Genomic DNA, 18483 nt, shown 5'->3' on the forward strand with positions numbered 1-18483 from the left:
ACTTATATTAAAATATCAGTTTTATTAAGATTGATATATTTGCTTTATTTAACGATGTACATAGTTTCAACTTAAAGTAACAATATTAACCAATTATAATAAAACTGAATGAAGTTTAAGGTTTATTTGCAGTTCCCTTTGTCCTTGGACAAACTGAGCATATACAGTCAATATGCTCCCACTGAGCATATACAGTCAATAATGGGTTCAAAAGTCACTAGAAATTGCCATATGGGTGGCTCAGTGGTTGAACTGCCTTCGGCTCAGGGCATGATCCTGGAATCCCGGGATTGAGTCCTGCCTGCATCAGCTCCCCCACCACCCAGGGAGCCTGCTTCTCCCTCTGCCTGTGTCTCTGCCTCTCTCTGCGTCTCTCAGGAATAAATAAAAAATAAATAAATAAAAAGAAGGGAAAGAAAACATACTCTCAACAAATACCAGGGGGCTGAAAGAGATGCCTGCCGAAGAAACAAACCTGTGGGTAGGAACGGGCCGTTGCACTGCACGGGAGGCTGGCATGGAGAAGGTCCGGTTGCAGGCCACCGGGTTGCCCTGGACCAGAGCCGGACCACAGTTACCAACCTGGGAAGCAGGCAGGCTGGGGAGCCAGGGGCTGGCAACAGGACACCTCCCATCAAGGCGCAGGTGGGCAGAACCTGATGGGTTTTGAACTTCGGGCCACGAATTGCAAGCAAGAAACTCTTGGGTGGAGATGTACAAAAGAGTGTACGCAGGGCATTGCCCGCTAAGCAGGAAAAAGAGTCGCCTGCCAAGCAAATAAGACAGACTCACCAGAACCTGCCCCTCCAGCACCCTCTATCGACAAAGGTTAGCATCGTGCCAGGTGGCGAATAGACTCCGAGCAAGCAAGGCAAGGTCGGTGGATTTGGAGCTGAGTCAGTACGTTGGTGATAACGGAGGGATTGTAAGTGAAAACGCAAGATGCAGAACAGTGTGCCCCGTGTGCTATCTTTTGTGGAGGAAAGGCTGGGAAATTGTATCTTTGCTTAATTTTGCACAACAAAACACTGGAATGATACACCTAGAAACTAGTGAAAATGGTTGCCAACGGAGCAGCTAGGAGTGAAGTAAGGATGGGGGAATGGTTCTGGAAGCAGGATTTTCTGAAAATGTATGTGGTTTTGACTTTTTGAACCATGTATTTTGTATGTCCAAAAGTAGAATCAAACAGAAAAAGCTAAAAAAAAAAAAAAGAGCAAACCCTAACTGGTTTCACCATATATCCATCATCACCAAGGAGCAGCTTGCCTACATTAGAGGAGGAATGGCTTCCTGAAAGTTACAGAGCCAGCTGGGGGGACACTGCCGTGGAAGGACAGTTCTGTGCTACAGGATGCAGGACATACTTTGAACCAGACTCCACTGCATGCTGGTGTCTCCTCCATGGTCAGAATACACAGGTGCCAAAACGTAGGGGCAGACGCAGGGGCAGCCTCTCTCACTGTTACACCTAGGACCCTTGCACAGAAATGTGACTTTCTGTCCCAGCAACTTTGAGCTCTGCTGATTTGGAGGTCTTCATTCCCAAGGAGGAAATGCTTCCACCAAAGGAAAGAGCAGATTCTGCTAAATAGCAAGACGAGACTTCCACCTGGCCATTTTGGGACTCCATATGGCCACTGAAACAAAAGGAAGACAAAGGGTTTATTCTATTGGCTTAGAGGGGTCATTGCCAATTACCAAGCGGGGGAAGGTTGAGCTGCTCTATACAGGGCGGGAAGGATTATGTGTGCAACCCAAGGGTTCTCTGGGGCACCTGCCAGCAACGTTTAATGGGAAACTACAGCAACCAAAGCAGGTAGGATACTTGAAGACTCAGGCCATATGGGAAGGATGGCTTGTTAGTCCACTCTGACCATCTGAAATTTAGCCTGAGGGCAGGGGAAACATGGAATGGGCAACAGAAGAAGGAAGCCATCGATACCAACTGCAGCCTCACGATCAATGAAAAAAGAAGTCTCTTGTAGGTGTTTCTCTGCATATGCTGTTTCTGTCTCCCCCTCCTCCTTCCCATTTTTTTTCATTGTCATGCAAGTAGTGGGGGGTTTTAGCTTTGCAATTTTGTCTTTAGGTAACAGATATTCCGTGGAGCTTCGACAATTTGAGGGTCTTAAATATGGCCCACGATGGGTACAGGGACTGCTTGGACCATATGGCTCCTCATTCTGGGGAGAAAGTGACAAACTGCTTCCCTTCTCTGCAGCATGGTTGTATACTTGGCAGGTGGAGACACAGTTGTTTTGTTGTACAGAAGGCCAGATGCGTGTAGGAAGGTGCATAGGGAAGCTGAGTAGCCAAAGGGGTGGACCATGGTAGATACTGATTTCTCGTCTGTCAGCTCCAAATCTACTCTTCATTCCTTATTCTGTGATCATGGAGTTTGACTTTGTAACTGTTTTCCTTTGCCAGTTAGCAGTAGATGGCATCGGGGTGGGGTGCTGCAGAAGGAAGAGGTGTACCCCCCTGGTTACACTATGCGTCCATCGCTTTTTTTGCACCGCAGCTGCCTTGGCCTGACTGAGCCCTGGCAGGGGTGGATCCCTTGGGTGTGTGTGCCAGACCTCTAGCTCCTCATCACAGGCCAGCACCCTGGCAGGGGGTCACCTACCCGCCAGCCTCAGCCCAGTGGTGACTGGGCCAACTCGGGCCTGGAGCAGCTCAGCACACTTCACTGAATGAGTTGCAACCACTTCTCCAATGAGATTGAGCATTGGGATCAGAAGAATTGCCCAGCCAACCCTTAGCCTCAAGAGAAAAATTGTTGCTGTTATTTCAAACCACTAAATTTTGCCGGTGTTTTGCAGCAAAAGCTAACTTACCCACCATTAAATTTTAAAGTCATTTCCCCAGCAATTTGTGATGCCATCTTTATTATATACTAAATTTCCACACAATTGGGTCTACTTCTGGACTTTCCATTCTGTTCAACTGGTCTGATTGTTCATATATCAATACCGTATACTTAATTATGGACATGTTACCATAGGCTTTAAAACCTGGTCATACCACTAACCCTAAAAAACAAAAGAACAATGAAGATTATGCTGAATATTCTTGTCTTTTAAAAATATGAACAGCTCCACCTTTTTTTAAAGGAATATTGACATTCCTATATTAAACTGTGTTATTAAAGAATGTGGAATGGGAACACCTGGGTGGCTCAGTCAATAGAGCATCTGATTCTTGGTTTTGGCTCAGGTATTGATCTTAGGGTTATGGAAGTGAGCTCCACATCAGGCTCTAAGCTCAGCACAGTCTGCTTGAGATCCTCTGTCTCTCCCTTGGTCCTTCCTCCCTGACCTTGCTTTTGTGCTCTCGCTCTCTCTCAAAAAAATTAAATCCTAAAAAAAAAAGCATGGGGAATGTTTTCAATTTGTTTGATTCTAGTTTTTTGTTTTTGAGCATTTTAGTTGCATATATTGTGTGACTTTTCCTCACATATATTTTGGTTATTTTTTTAGGTTACTCTCAGGCATTTAAAAAATTACTCTCAAAATGTGGTATTTTCCCCATTTTTTTTGTTCTGGTTTTTAATTTTTTTTTTCATTACGTAAACTCTGCCCAACATGGGGCTCGAACTCATGACCCTGAGATGAAGAGCTGCAGGCTCCCCCTTGACTGAGCCAGCCAGGTGCCCCTTGTTCTGATTTTTTAAATATATATGTGGCTCTTTATTCTGTATATTAAATTCATATCCAATCATCTTGCTAAATTTCCTTATTCATAGTTTTTTCCTGTAAACAGAAATCATTTACCTCTCCCTTTCCAATTCTCATGCCTCTAACTGTATTTGATTGTGCTAACTAGAACCTTCACTGCAACATTAAATGAAGACAGTAGTTACCCACATTTCCCCCCTGGTTTTCATGGAATGCATTCACTGTTTCTTGAATTATATAACAGTGCTAGCTTTTGGATAGAGGTGCATACATTTTATCAAGCTAACAAAGTATCCATTTAGTAAGTACCTACATAGCAGGAATGGGTCTGGATTTTGTTGAAGGCTTTTTGGCAACCCTGGAGTTGATATGATTTTTTTTCTCATTTCAATTAAGATGATACATTATCTTAGTGGAGTTCCTAATACCGAACCATTCTTGCATTCCTGAAATAGACCCTACTTGGTCATGAAGTATATTAGTTTACATTTAGTGTATGTACCATTAGAGATTTGCTGTTATATTAGTTACAATTCTGCATTGATGGTCTTCTATTTGTGCAAACTTTATCAGGTTTAGAAAGCATTGCTATAGTAACTTCTTGAAAGAATTTGGAAGTTTTCCCACTGTAATCTGAAATAGTTTAACTCGCATTGAGATCATCTGATATTTGAAGTTTTGGACGGATTCTCCTATGAAGCCTGATGGGCCTGGCAGGTTATTACTTTTTCATTTTTCTTATGGGAATTTGTCTGCTTAAGATTTCTCTCTCTCGGGGATCCCTGGGTGGTGCAGCGGTTTGGCGCCTGCCTTTGGCCCAGGGCGCGATCCTGGAGACCCGGGATCGAGTCCCACATTGGGCTCCCTGCATGGAGCCTGCTTCTCCCTCTGCCTGTGTCTCTGCCTCTCTCTCTCTCTCTCTTTGTGACTATCATAAATAAATAAAAATTAAAAAAAAGATTTCTCTCTCTCTTGAGGTCAGTTTTGGCTAATTATCAATTTTATCTGAATTTTCCAGATGTATTTGATAAATCTGTTCAAAGTAGCATCATATTAAACATTACCTTCATTTTATAAAAACCATTTCAATAGCTGTAAAAAACATTTGAGAAAGTATAACATTCATTTTTGATAAAAGCCTTCAACAAAGAGGGGACATACCTCAACATAATAAAGGCCTTATATGACCATAAGGGAAAAGCTCTATAAGTATGTCAGGAACAAGACAAATACGTCCACTCTCACGATTTTTATTCAACACAATATTGAAAGTCCTAGCCACAGCAATTAGACAAAAAACAATAACAACAACAACAACAACAACAAACGAATAAATGGCATCCAAATTGGTAAGGAAGAAGTAAAACTTTTACTATTTGTAGATGACATGATACTATACATAGAAAACCCTAAAGACTCCACCAAAAAACAACTAGAACTGGTAAATGAATTCAGTTAAGGTTCCAGGATACAAAACCAATTCACAGAAATCCAGTGCATTTCTATACACTAATAATGAAGCAGCAGAAAAAGAAATTAAGAAAACATTCCAATTTACAACAGCACCAAAAATAACAAATGCCTAAAAATAAATTTAACCAAAGAGATGAAAGATCTGTACTCTGAAAACTATAAACACTGATGAAAGCAACTGAAGATGACACAAACAAATGGAGAGACATTCCATGCTCATGGATTAGAAGAATGAATATTATTAGAGTGTCCATTCTACCCAAATATTGCATTTAATGCAATCCCCATAAAAATACCAACAGCATGTATTCACAGAACTAGAACAGACAATCCTAAAATGTGTATGGAGCCACCAAAGACCCTGAATAGCTAAAGCCATCTTGAAAAAGGAGAACAAAACTGGAGGTATCACAATTTCAGACCTCAAGTTATATTTCAAACCTTCAGTAATCAAAACAGTATGGTACTGGTACAAAAACAGACACATAGATAAATGGAATAGATTAGAGAGCCCAGAAATAAAACCACAGTTATATGGTCAATCTTCGACAAAGGAGGCAACAATGTGAATGGGAAAAAGATAGTCTCTTCAACAAATGGTGCTGGGAAGACTGGACAGCTACATGCAAAAGAGTGAAACTGGACCATTTTTTAAATACCATACACAAAAATAAACTCAAAATGGATTATGGAGACCTAAATGTCAGACCTGAAACCACAAAAATCCTAGAAGAAAGAACAGGCAGTAATGTCTCTGACATTGGCCATAATAACATCTTTCTAGATATATCTCCTGAAGCAAGGGAAAGCAAAAAGCAAAAATGAACTATTGGGACTTCATCAAAATAAAAATCCTCTGCACAGCAAATGTAACAACCAAAAAAACTAAAAGAAAACCTACTGGGTAGGAGAAGATATTTTCATTTTTTATAATTTTTTAACTTTTATTTATTTATGATAGTCACAGAGAGAGAGAGAGGCAGAGACACAGGCAGAGGGAGAAGCAGGCTCCATGCAGGGAGCCCAATGTGGGACTCGATCCCGGGTCTCCAGGATCGCGCCCTGGGCCAAAGGCGGGCGCCAAACCGCTGCGCCACCCAGGGATCCCGAGAAGATATTTTCAAATGCCATATCCGATGAAGGGTTAGTATTCAAAATACATGAAGAACTTACTGGAAAAAACAAATAATCTAACTTAAAAAATGGGCAGAAGACATGAACAGACATTTCTCCAAAGGAGACATCCAGATGGCCAACAGACACATGAAAAGATGCTCAACAACACTCATCATCAGGGAAATGTAAGTCAAAATCACAATGAGATATTATCTCACACTTGTCAGAATGGCTAAAATAAAAAACTCAAGAAACAAGTGTTGGCAAAGGTGTGGGATAAAGGAACCCTTGTGTATGTACTGTTGATGGGAATGCAAACTGGTGCAGCCACTGTAGAAGGCAGTATGGAGATTTCTCAAAAAATTAATAGAGCTACCCTGTCATCCAGTAATCACACTACTGGGTATTTATCCAAAGAATATGAAAACACTAGTTTGAAGGGATACATGCACACCTCTGTTTAGAGCAGCATTATTTACAATAGCCAAATTATGGAAGCAGTCCAAGTATCCATCAGTAGATGAATTAATAAGAAGATATGACACACACACACACACACACACACACAATGGAATATTACTCAGCCATAAAAGAATGAAATCTTGCCATTTGCAACAATGTAGATGAACTAGAGAGTATAATACTAAGTGAAATAAGTCAATCAGCAAAAGACAAATACCATATGATCTCACTCATATGCCAAGAAACAGACTCTAACTACAGAGAACAAATTGATGGTCACCAGAGGGGAGATGGGTGGGGGGATGGGTTAAACAGGTGATGGGGATTAAAGAGGGCACTTGTGATAAGGAGCGGGTGACATACGAAACTGTTGAATCACTATATTGTGCACCTGAACTAATTACACTATATACTAATAAACTGGAATTAAAATTTCAAAAAATTTCCTTCAATAGTTGCTTCCCTCTTCTTTTGTGTGTTTGTGCTTTCTTTCCATCTTGACTTGGCCAACTATCAATTTGTCTACTTTGCTTAGTCTTTTAAAAAAATTTTTATTTATTTGAGAGAGAGAGCAAAAGACAACACAAATGAGGGAGAGGGAGAAGAAGGTTCCCCCTGAGCAGGGAGCCCAATGAGGGGCTCAATCCCAGGACCCTGGGATCATGATCTAAGCCAAAGGTAGATACCTAACCGACTGAGCCACCTGGGAGTCCCAACTTCGCTTATTCTGTAAGAACCAACTTTCTAATCTGTGTTATTTTTTCTCTATCTTCTTCTTTTTATCTCTCTATTTTCTAACTCACTAATTTTTCTATTAATTTTCTAATACTTTTCTATTATTTACTTTTTTATGCTTACTTTGTTCTCTTTGAGTTTGATATTTCTTTTGATTCTTTTATTAAAATATTTATTTATTTATTTATTTATTTATTTATTTATTTATTTATTGTGCACAAGCAGGGGGGAGTGGCAGAGGGAGAAGTAGAAGCAGACTCCCTGCTGAGCAAAGAGAGTGATATGGGGCTTGATCCCAGGACCCTTCCATTCTTATCCATTATATTTTAGTCTTCCATCTATATTTAAGTAAATCCAGTGCTCATCATCAGTCCTTTTGCCCAAATCAGTCAGATCTCTTGGGGGGATGGTTTATCCTAAAACATTCCTCAGGAAGGACTCATAAGTAGTATATTCACTCTTGTATGTTCAAAACCAGTTTGAAGGTACTTGTCTGGAAAGCTGGAAGTCAGCTTGGCTAGATACAAATTCCTTGCTTCATGCCTTTCCTCAAGTCTCTTAGAAATGCTGCTCCTCTGTTACCTTGATTTACATGTTATTTTGAGGAACCTGAGACCAATATGATTTTCCTTTCTTTGTTATCTTTTTTTCCCCCTTTCTTTGTATCTGACCTGATTTTATTGCCTGCAGGTCCAGCAAATTTCTTCTTTATCTTCAAAGTTCACCAATTTTACCAGGATAGGTATCTTAGTGTTGAAAATTCTGGGTTTGCTTTTTTTCCCAGGGACACAATGGCATCTTCCAGGATGAAGGCTCAGCTTTTATTATAGAACATTTTCTTTTTAAATCTTAGTTCTGTTTCATTGTTTTGTTTCTCTTCTTCAAGGACTTCAATTACACGAGTGTTAACTACTCATTTTCCATCTGCTACATTAATACTTCCTCTTTGATTTCTAACACCTCCTGCAGTTTCATTTTCTCAGGTCCTGTTATTTCCATCCTGTGTCTCTTTTCCATACTTCCAGTTATATATATTCTCCTTTGAGCACCGGGATAAGTTGGTATTTTTCTTTTCTTTTCTTTTTTTTTTTTAAATTCTGTTATTTATTTATTTATTTATTTATTTATTTATATTTATTTATGTAGTCATACAGAGAGAGAGAGAGAGAGAGAGAGAGAGAGGCAGAGACACAGGCAGAGGGAGAAGCAGGCTCCATGTACCGGGAGCCTGACGTGGGATTCGATCCCGGGTCTCCAGGATCGCGCCCTGGGCCAAAGGCAGGCGCCAAACCGCTGCGCCACCCAGGGATCCCAAGTTGGTATTTTTCTTCAACCTTTTCCTTGAGTTCCTTGAGTTCCCATAGCACATATTATTTGTCCATTTTTATTCTGAGCTTGTGAGGCTACGATTTGTTGTCCTCCTTCATGTGATACTGCTTAAGTGTATCTAATTAATGATGGGAGTGTTGTTACAATTCTTGGCTTTTACTCCTGTTTGCCCAGATCGTGTATTTCTATTTGCTAAAAAGTTTTCTCATTTTTCTTCTTAAAGTACTTTATATGGATACTTTGTGTTTGAATTGCATTTCCTTTAATAAGATACTTTTTTTTAAGGTCTGTCTTCGGATTGGATTATTATTATTTTTTAAATATTTTATTTATTTATTCATGTAGGCAGAGGGAGAACCTGATGTGGGACTCGATCCCAGCACCCTGGATCCAGGGATCATGACCTGAGCCAAAGGCAGACAGACACTCAACCACTGAGCCACCCAGGCGCCCCCGGATTGGATTTTTTGATAGCGTCTTATTTGTCTTAGCTCCTTCTTTCCCTTTACCACCAAGCCTCCACGGGAAGTCTAGGGCCAAGGTGCCCCCTCTTCTCCAGCAGTGCCTTCTGCCACCTATGGCCCCAAGCCTTTCCATATCTTGTCCTTTTGATCCTACCAGGTCTCAGTTGTCCTCTCAGCATTTGTCCATGCAAGGTGGGTCTCTCTCCTTACGGCATGAGTCCTAGGTGTTACCTGTTTTTCTCTTTCAAGATTTTTATTCATTTATTTGAGAGAGAGAGAGAGAGAGAGAGAGAATGAGAGAGAGAATGAGCACAAGTGTGGGAACAGCAGAGGAGAAAGAGCAGACTCCCCGCGGTCAGGGAGCCCAACGGGGGGGCTTGATCCCAGGACCCTGAGATCATGACCTGAGCCGCAGGTAGACGCTTAATCGACTGAACCACCCAGGGCCCAATGTTCCTGGTTTCTACTGCCCTTAGGACCGTATCATTCTCTCTTTTCCGTGCACTCCACCCGGACCTATGTTCTGGTCTGCGACTTGATGTCAGTTCTGCTAGTCGAAGATGCTTAGTTTCCCACTGACCTTCCATTGGAATGCATGGTTTTTGCTCATTCCTGGGAAACTGTTGGTCTGAGCCACGAGTGACTTTTTCTTTTCCTGCGCAGTTCTTAAAGGATGTGGGGAGAGAGTCCAATTGAGGTGGCCGTGATGACCCGCAGGCATTTTTTATTTTAGAATGGTTTCTTTCCTACTGACCCCGTGGGAGATGAGAAGTGACACTGGGCACACCGGAGGTGGGGGTGGAACATGGTTACAAATAACAGGAAGCAAAGAAAAGATTCCCCTAGAAATGCCTCAACAGGCATGAAGCTGCACATTAGAAATGAGGGAAATTAGCCCCCATGACATCCCTGCCACGAGCCAGCCAATAAATCTTTATTACAGCCCACTCTGTGTGGAGACGTGGGATGGGCTCCCTTGGGAAGTGAGCACCGACTTGAATACACTGACTGGAGCGGCATCTCAGCTGATGCGAGGCTACCCAGAGTTACCAAACTGGTGCTGATGTTCATCCCAGGAACACGGCACTAAAGTTAGATTCAGGGGTGTCCAACTTCTCCAGGGCTCACCTCCTTACCAGCACCACCAAATCCACTCAGAACTCTATGATGTCCTTCTGTCTGTTCCTTGCTCACTAAAATAACACTCTCTATGTGTCAAGTACATCATGGAACATCCATCTGATGGGCCATTACGCAGACATTATAAACCATTGAGTCTTTTGTACTAAGGGGAAATAAAGAATAAAATTTACATACAGACTGGTTACTAAACCGTATGCTGTAGAGTGCAAGAGTTCCACAGCTCAGGTAAGTTTGGGAAACACGGCACAGATTTCAGAGAGTCCCAATGCACATCATCCTTTCAAAGGCTCTGAGAAGTCCTGTGGTAAAAAAACCAGCTTAGCTTTGTCTAATCTGGCATTTCCTACATGTTGTTGCTTGTGAACTATTTGTTCACGATGGGCACCAAAGAACACTTACAGACACTTTGGGACATATACAGAAGATCTGAAGCAGGTAACTAAGAACACGTGTGAAGAGAAAAGAGAAAGCAAGTAGACCTAATAGTCATAACTGTTTTTGGGTGGTGGGATTATAGGTGAGGATTTTCCCTTTGTACGAGTCTATTCACTCCAAATGCTCTAAATGTTAAAACACATTTGGTGAAAGCTAAAACACAAAGTAAAAGCCTCCAACTACTGTCCCAAGTGCTCCTGGAAGTAGTGAGGAATGCCAGTAGTACTGGTTGGCCTCTCCCCAGTACCCTGGCCCCATGCAACTTCCCTAAGATCTCTGCTCTCATATTGAGCCATTAAATTGCATTGTGCATTTTAGCGCTAAGTTCTATCTTTGGTCCTAGGGTGTTTATTTATTTAACAAACATTCATGGCAGTTCTGCTTGTGCGGCGTGTGGAGATGACAGCGGGGTGCAAGAGCCACCACTGTCCTGACCTGGTGACTTCTGCAGTCGCAAAAATGATCACACCATTGACTATACAGCTACAAGGGATGCATCTCAGAGAGACTAATGGCTCAACTAGTTTGTTGTATGAAGTAGGAACTAACTACACAAAGATGGGAGGAAAAGCATTCCACCGTTGGGGAGGCCCAGTGGCAGGAGGAAACACAGCTTGCCTGGGCACCTGAAAGGTTGGAGAGCAAGGTGAAAGTGAGGGTTATGGGGTCAGATCATGAAGGCCACGTTAAGGATCTTCTTATTTTTTTAATCCTAAGGACAATAGGAAGCCACTGACTTGGCTTTAAGTGGGTTGCCCCGTAAGAAGATTCCTCTGATGCCACATGGAGAATGGGTTTTGGGGGAGCCTGTTATGGCAGCTGGGAGACCAGTCAGGGAGCTCTAGGCCAGGGGAGAGATGTGCAGAAAGGGATGGACTCCACATGTTGGAGGCCAAAATCTAAAGGGCTTGGTGACAGAATGGACTTGGAAAGTCAAGGGAAAGGACAGATGTAAAGAACAGTTAAGTTCTGGGGATACCTGGGAGGCTCAGCGGTTGCGCATCTGCCTATGGCTCAGGTTATGATCCTGTGGTTGGGTATGGAGTCCCACGTCGGGCTCCCTGTAGGGAGCCTGCTTCTCCCTCTGCCTGTGTCTCTGCCTCTCTCTCAGTGTCTCTCATGAACAAATACTTAAAAAAAAAAAAGAACAGTTAAGTTCTGGTTTGTGTGACTCAATGGTGGTGCCATCTGCCCAAAAAGGGGACACAGCAGGGCCCCTGGTTTCAGGTGTGTCTGAGACCACGAAGCTGGTGGCAGACGTAAAAAGTTGGGGGCATGATTGAAAGATCAAAGGGAACACAGTGCTCACAAGAGAGGTCTGGGCTGGTCACTCAAATTTGGAAGCTGTGGGTACACAGAAGGTTGGCCATCAGTAGGCCTGGAGACAGATGTAAAGGAAGAGACTTGGTCTGGTCCTCAAACCAACATTGCACAGCTCTACAGAGGAGCATTAGCCTGTGAAGAGGATGTGAGGGTGTCCCTGGAGAGGAAGAGTGGGATGGAAGATACGAAGGAAACAGTCATTCAAGGAGTGTGTGAACAGTACCGAAAGCTGCCCAAGGCTCAATAAAATGAGGGCTGGAAACGGCCGGTGTGAACCACTCTTGCAGAAGTCTGACGGTGTCATGTGTGTCTCCAGCTAGACTTCTCCACGTCAGGGTGGTGAAGGGCTGAGCAAACAGGCTTCCATAAAGTTTTGATGGTGGTGATTTACACACGCTAAGATCAGCCCACAGCTTGGCTGTGCCCTCCCATTCCCCCTTCCAACCATCAGCTCATTTTGCATTTTGACGAGACCAGTCCTGTGTTGGTCTCCAGACACAGAGAAGTGGATCAAGTGCAGCCCTCATCCCCAAGGCGCTCATAGTCTGGTGCAGGAGACAAATGCAAACCCCAGAGAATCATCACTTCCAAGCACCAGCTTAGCAGCTCATTGCACCAAGTGGCTGGCGAGTGCAGCCCCGTGTGTGCATCGTGGCATCAGACACAAAACTGCAGCTAAGTGTTTCAGGGAATTTCAATAACCGGCTTCACCTCCCGAAGAGCCTTGGGGTAGCCGGGAAAAGGGATGGCCATCCAGTTGCAGAAGTCTGAGAATATCTTTTGATCACAAATCACTTCTCTATGAGGTGTGGGCCACAGCTAACTGTGGTCAGTAAAGTTAACCTTGTTTTCCACAAATTAGATCTACCAGTTATACTTCATTTTAAGGTATGAAGTGGAAATTTCAAGGCCGTATTCTCTGGAGCTGAATTTGGTTCCAGAAAAGGAGAAATCACACAAGCCAATCTTGTTTTCGCAGGTGAAGCAGAAGTCACCTTCCTGGTTTTTGCACATCGCATTAACCATCGAGTGGGAAAATGGTCTGCCTGGACCTCATAAAATAATCTCTCCTCTATCATTTGGGGACTTGCTCCCCCCATGGCATTCCCAGTTCACCTCAACACTCCAAAGGAGCCAGCTCCTAACTCAATGGAACCATTCAAATGTATTGAAAGCTGCTAGAAATTATATCTTTGAAACCTTCCATCTAAGCTGACACTGGGATATATAGTTTTGAGTCTAATATCAGCGCCCTCGATTAAAACGAGTCCCATGTCTTCCAGGAGAGCTACTGGCCCCAGCAGTCATGACAAGGACAGGCCAAAGTGGTTAGCTGGAGCGCTCTCTGTGTCCGCTCAATAGGGAAACAGCTGGACTTTTCAGAGAAAGTAAAAACCCGAGAGTTTTAAAGGATTTATTTGATTTCTCCACATGATCACAGCTATGGTTTTACATCAATAGAGTCTGTTACTACTCACAAACAGAATGCATATTAAAACAAAAGCGCTCCTTTTCTGCCCAAAGTTACACAGCGGGTGCCGGGCCTCTCGTGAGCGAGGTATCTCTTGGAAGTCTTTGCACGGTCTGCATTCAAGACCTGATGCTAATTGTTTAAAACAACTAGAAGGTGAACGACAGTTCCCAGGAGGAGAAGGGTCCTGGCGCGAGACCTCGATGTGGCCACAGTTACACTAACGTGTGTGCAGCGCGGGTAAGAGGTACACAGCTCCTCCCGCCTGGCCCTCTCCCCCACCCCCACTTCACACCGATTGGTTTCGCCAGCTTCTTCCTTGGTTATTGTTGTTATTGAAGACACTTTACAAAATTACTCAGTTTTCAGGCAGGAAGGGTAATGATTGTTTACAACGAAACTGTAAGATGCATGCTTACCTGTAGAGACACAGCTTTATAGGGAATGCTGAGTCAACACCTAGGGTCATGTTTAAGTATCTGCTGTCTTTTCAGATCATTGTGAAGAAAAAACAAGAGGCTTCTGCTGCATGCAGCGCGTGATGGAAAAATCGCTCTATACTGGGTGACTGAAGACATTTTTAAGCAAGATGTGCACATCATATTAGGATGAACTTTATTTTTACATTGTTGTACAATTCATTTGTAAACTTAAAAAAAAATTACAAATACATGATTTAATTGTTGTCCCAGAAAAGATTTCTGTGATGCTATCAGCCACATCCTCACGGGTCTCCTACTCCTGTCAGAAATTACTGTTAGGCACAATTTGTGCGACTTAAGGAAGGCGTCGCAAGTGTGTCCTGACAGTGGTGAGGGCTGACACAGACATCCTGTGGTGCTCAGCCTACTGCTGCCTATGGGGGGCTGGAGGGGTCAGGGGAGGTGGGGTGGGGTTTGGGGTGACGACAGGCCCCCACAGCTGTGACACTGTGGCAGGCTGGGGTTTAGAAAGAACAGTCCCATGAAAGCAACACAGGGGTTGGGGGGGAGGGGTACAGCAATTGGTTTGAAGCCTTTGGTGCCCAAAACATGAGATTTGGGCAGTGTGGCTCCAGCTCCCTTAATGGAACAATGTACCTTCTGGAAACCCCTCCCATGATGTTTGTAAATTTAACACAAAGTATGAGGAAACCTCACTGACCTGAGCCCCACACACTCAGTGAAGCTGGAAACATGGGGAGAAACAGAATTTGTTCAAGAAACCTCCTTTCGCTAGACCCAGCCCCATGACGGCGGGACAAAGCTTCAGGACACACAGACGGCAGCTCTGGAGATGGGGGTTCTAAGTGGTCTGTGGGGCACGAAGGACGGCAGGGAACAGAGCCCCACTGCCTGCCATTGGCTTTGCCGTCTGTTCTTTTGCATGAGCAGTTGTCCCTTCGGAAAGGGCAATCTGGTGCCAAACAGCCTATCTTTTCTGGAACAACCTTGAGTTTACAGTGAGACTCTACTATTGGTACAGAGGGTGAAGAAAAGCCGACATATTTCATATGTTATCACTTTACTTCAACTATTTGTCAACAGTAACACTGATATAGTTTGCAAATACACAAGACATAGAGTGTGCCCTTGCACGACTGACGCCAGATGGCATGCAGTACAATTTGGCTTATCCTGGTAACAACAACATCCTTTAAACTGCAAGACAGAGAATGCCTCGGGGAGCCTGACTCTGCCGGGAAAACCAAAGAAATTTACCGGCTGGCGGAAGCGGGGAGCCTCCCACCAGCCTGGCTTGGACCACATCAGACACACCCGTGCTTTTTCACTTCTCTCCTGCAGGGCAGGTGCCCGGGAGAGAAACACGACACCGATGGGAAGATAAAGGTGGGCAGGTTAAAGTCACACTTCTTTCAAAAAAAAAAAAAAAAGGCTAAACTCTAGATCGCTGTATTTGCTCTCTGTGGAGGTTAACAAAGTGCTCGGTTTGCAGATTTGCTGGTATGGTGGCCTGGATGATGTGACAACGGGGTGGGTGGGGAGGGAACCGGGCAGGCCCCCCGCCCCCACCCCCGCCGCCCGCCAGGTGGGTTCCCCTCGGTCTCTCGCCGCCATCTGGCCACGGCGCGCCACGCCGTCCACGGAGCGCGGAGCCCCGGGCCTGCAGAGTCCTGCAACTAGCTTCGCCCTTTCTGAAAGGGCTCTCCGCCGGGGCAGGGGCCGTGGGGCAGTCCTCGGGTCCCACGGCTTAGGAGCACAGCACAGGCGGCTGCAGTGGCTCGAAAGGCTGAAACTACAAAGTACGGCCCGTGGGTGACTCAGTCACAGAACCGGACGCGTGAGGCGCCCGGCCCCGGGGCAGCGGATGGTGTCACCACAACACGGAAGCGACAAGAGCACAGCTGAGAGTCATGTGATGCCCTGGCAGCTAACTGGACCATGAGAAGGCAGCGGGGGGGGCGGGGGGGGGTGCTTCGCTGGCGAGGGCCGGCACTTGTCAGCCGGGGTCACGGGGGCCACGGTGATGACACGGGGGGTTGTGCTAGCACATGGCCACATGGAATCACGATGATCACGGCTACCGCTCAGAAAACAAAATGGAAAACACACACACCGCCCTGGGTTGCTACATGCTAGAACCAGCCTTGGGGTTCGGAGCAGTTCCTGGTGGGAACTCGCTCAGGGGCTTGTGCCTGTTGCGGTTGGAGACAGGATGAGTAAGTTATGGTGTTGGGGAGACGAGGATGGGAGCTGGCCGTTTTCATGTTGGAAATGAACGCTTCTGCCGTGGATGGGTGCCCCCCTCGGAGGGGCTCAGAATGAGTGTGCATTAAATCATATGCATATAAAAGAAATATGGATCATGGAAATTCACAGTTATCGCAGCCATTAAAGTGTCTAAGAATCTGTGTAACCAATATCCTCAGACAACCAGTTCCTAACTAGTTGTCCCGAGTTGCTACTGTAGAGTTTACTGCATTTTTATCTATTTGCTTACCTGAAATAACAGAGCAGTTATAATACTGATTACTTATGATAGTTTTCTGTTAATAAAATAAGGATTTATACAAAGCAATATTGGACTTTTTAAACAGTTAGATGCTATGTTACTTGGCACAGTTAGTAATGATCGTGTAAAGATCTTAGCCAGTCCTGGAGGGACTTCTCTTCTTTTTATGAAAATATGGAAGTATCTGAATTTGTTCCTAGCATTTACGTTTTTGGTTTACTCTCTCACACATTCATGTAAGGTACTGTCTTCCTATCAGGTAAGTGGAGCTCCTTGTAAAGTCTATATTGCTAATTTTGCAGACTGAGACGTCTCCTTTCACACACAAATACTACCTATACAGTATATATATATATATATTTATATATTTATATATTTATATTATATAAAGTTTACTTACGTTATTTTCATCAACCATATCAGGTCTACTTAATTTTTTGCCCATTGTCAATAAAAGAGCAATAAATGCAGCAAGTTTTGGGTTTTTGTTTTGTTTTGTTCTGTCTCTGGTTTTTGTGTCTCGTTTCTTCTTTTCCTAGGCTGGGTTTTCATCTGCGTGTACATTTAGGGAGCAGAGCTGAGGGCTGCTTTGGGGTTGGGGGGGCAGTTCAACATCTACGTGGCCAGTGGCACCGTTTTCAAGGCTGATGGTGGCCGAGGCCCACCCCTGGGGTTGAAGTGGATGGAACCCGGGACGCCCATGCTAAGTGAGAGCAGGAGCTCTGTTCCCTACAACACAAGCCCCATGGGCTCAGGGGGCTCCATCCAGGCCGTGGGGAACGGAGGGGAGAGATGGAAACAGAAGTGCCCTGGGTCTGGTCTGAGGCTGGCCGCCCCTGGGCAGGACTCTGTGTGGTGTGCAGTTGTCCAGGGAGTCTGGGACCCCACCCGGGCTGTCTACACAATTGTGCTGATGCCGCTGGGTTTGGCCTTGCTGCTGGTGGGGGGCGGTGGGGCAGGGGGCTGCCCGTGGTGGTGCGCTGCGTGGCCCGGGTGGCCGGCATGGGCCGAGGGCAGCGGTGGGTGGCTGTGCACGTGGGCCCCGTAGGGTGGATGCCCCCCGTGGGGACCGTGGTGGTACTGGTGTGCATGCTGGATGTGCTGGGGGGGGTGGTAGTGGTGGTGGTGGTGGTAGGGGGGCGGATTCTGCTGCATGTGGCAGTACTGGGTGTGGTGCCCATGCACCTGTGGCAGGCCCTCCACAGGCCCCTGGTGGTGGCTGGCCATGGAGTGCTGTGGGTGGGGCAGGCCTGGTGGGTGGGGGGGCAGCTGGGGAGCGGCTGAGGGCGGGTGGGCCTGGGGAGGGGGCTTCCCTCTCTTACTCCCAAATAAGGAGCCCAGGAGGGAGGATGAATTAGGCATAGTCTGGTGTGGGCGAGATGGACACTCTCGTGTTGATGTAGCTCTCCGGCGCATGTGAGGACTGCTAATGATGGACCCCTAAAAAGGAAATTCATAGAAATCAAAATTAAAAGATCTTAAAGTACTTATGTCAGAATGATTCTTTTTTTTTTTTTTTTTTTTTTAATGTAAAAAGTTCACCCACTGACTGCTAAGCCTTAGTTCAACTCACTGGCTGCAGAGGGCGGGGCTGGGTGAGGCTGAGTCAGCGTCACCTCTGCTCATGCTACTGGGGGGGCCGCCGGGACCAGAAGTGGCTTTCCACTGAGAGAAGTGGGAGGTGGGGCACAGGATGAGGGACCCTCCTATCTGGTCGCAGCAGCAGCAGCAGCAGCAGCAGCACAAGTGTGACTTCTGCTCTCGTCCTGACACAGAAGGCGGTCTGAACTTTCGGATCAGAACGATTGGCCTGGGGGTGCCTGTGCGCGGCATGTGCTGAGTGGAGTGGGGTGGGCTGGTGAGCATGAAGAACCCCGTTCCTGCTGAAACTGCACCCTAC

General features: G+C 45.2%; 1 protein-coding gene across 17 annotated transcripts in view; it reads right to left on the reverse strand.

Moving 5' to 3' along the window:
* Positions 1-13560: 13560 nt before the first annotated feature.
* The window catches only part of IQSEC1 (IQ motif and Sec7 domain ArfGEF 1), a 376147-nt gene continuing 371224 nt past the window's right edge, over positions 13561-18483 (reverse strand). For 10 of the 17 annotated variants that reach the window (XM_072720184.1, XM_072720185.1, XM_072720191.1 and 7 more), the window contains one exon: positions 13561-18023. In XM_072720184.1, coding sequence (XP_072576285.1) covers positions 17481-18023 — 543 coding nt within the window. In that variant the 3' untranslated portion in view covers positions 13561-17480. The remainder of the gene's footprint in view (positions 18024-18483) is intronic. The other 7 variants (XM_072720192.1, XM_072720193.1, XM_072720199.1 and 4 more) reach the window with 2 other exon arrangements.

The sequence above is a fragment of the Vulpes vulpes genome, chromosome 9, assembly GCF_048418805.1.
Source record: "Vulpes vulpes isolate BD-2025 chromosome 9, VulVul3, whole genome shotgun sequence".
Classification (NCBI taxonomy): domain Eukaryota; kingdom Metazoa; phylum Chordata; class Mammalia; order Carnivora; family Canidae; genus Vulpes; species Vulpes vulpes.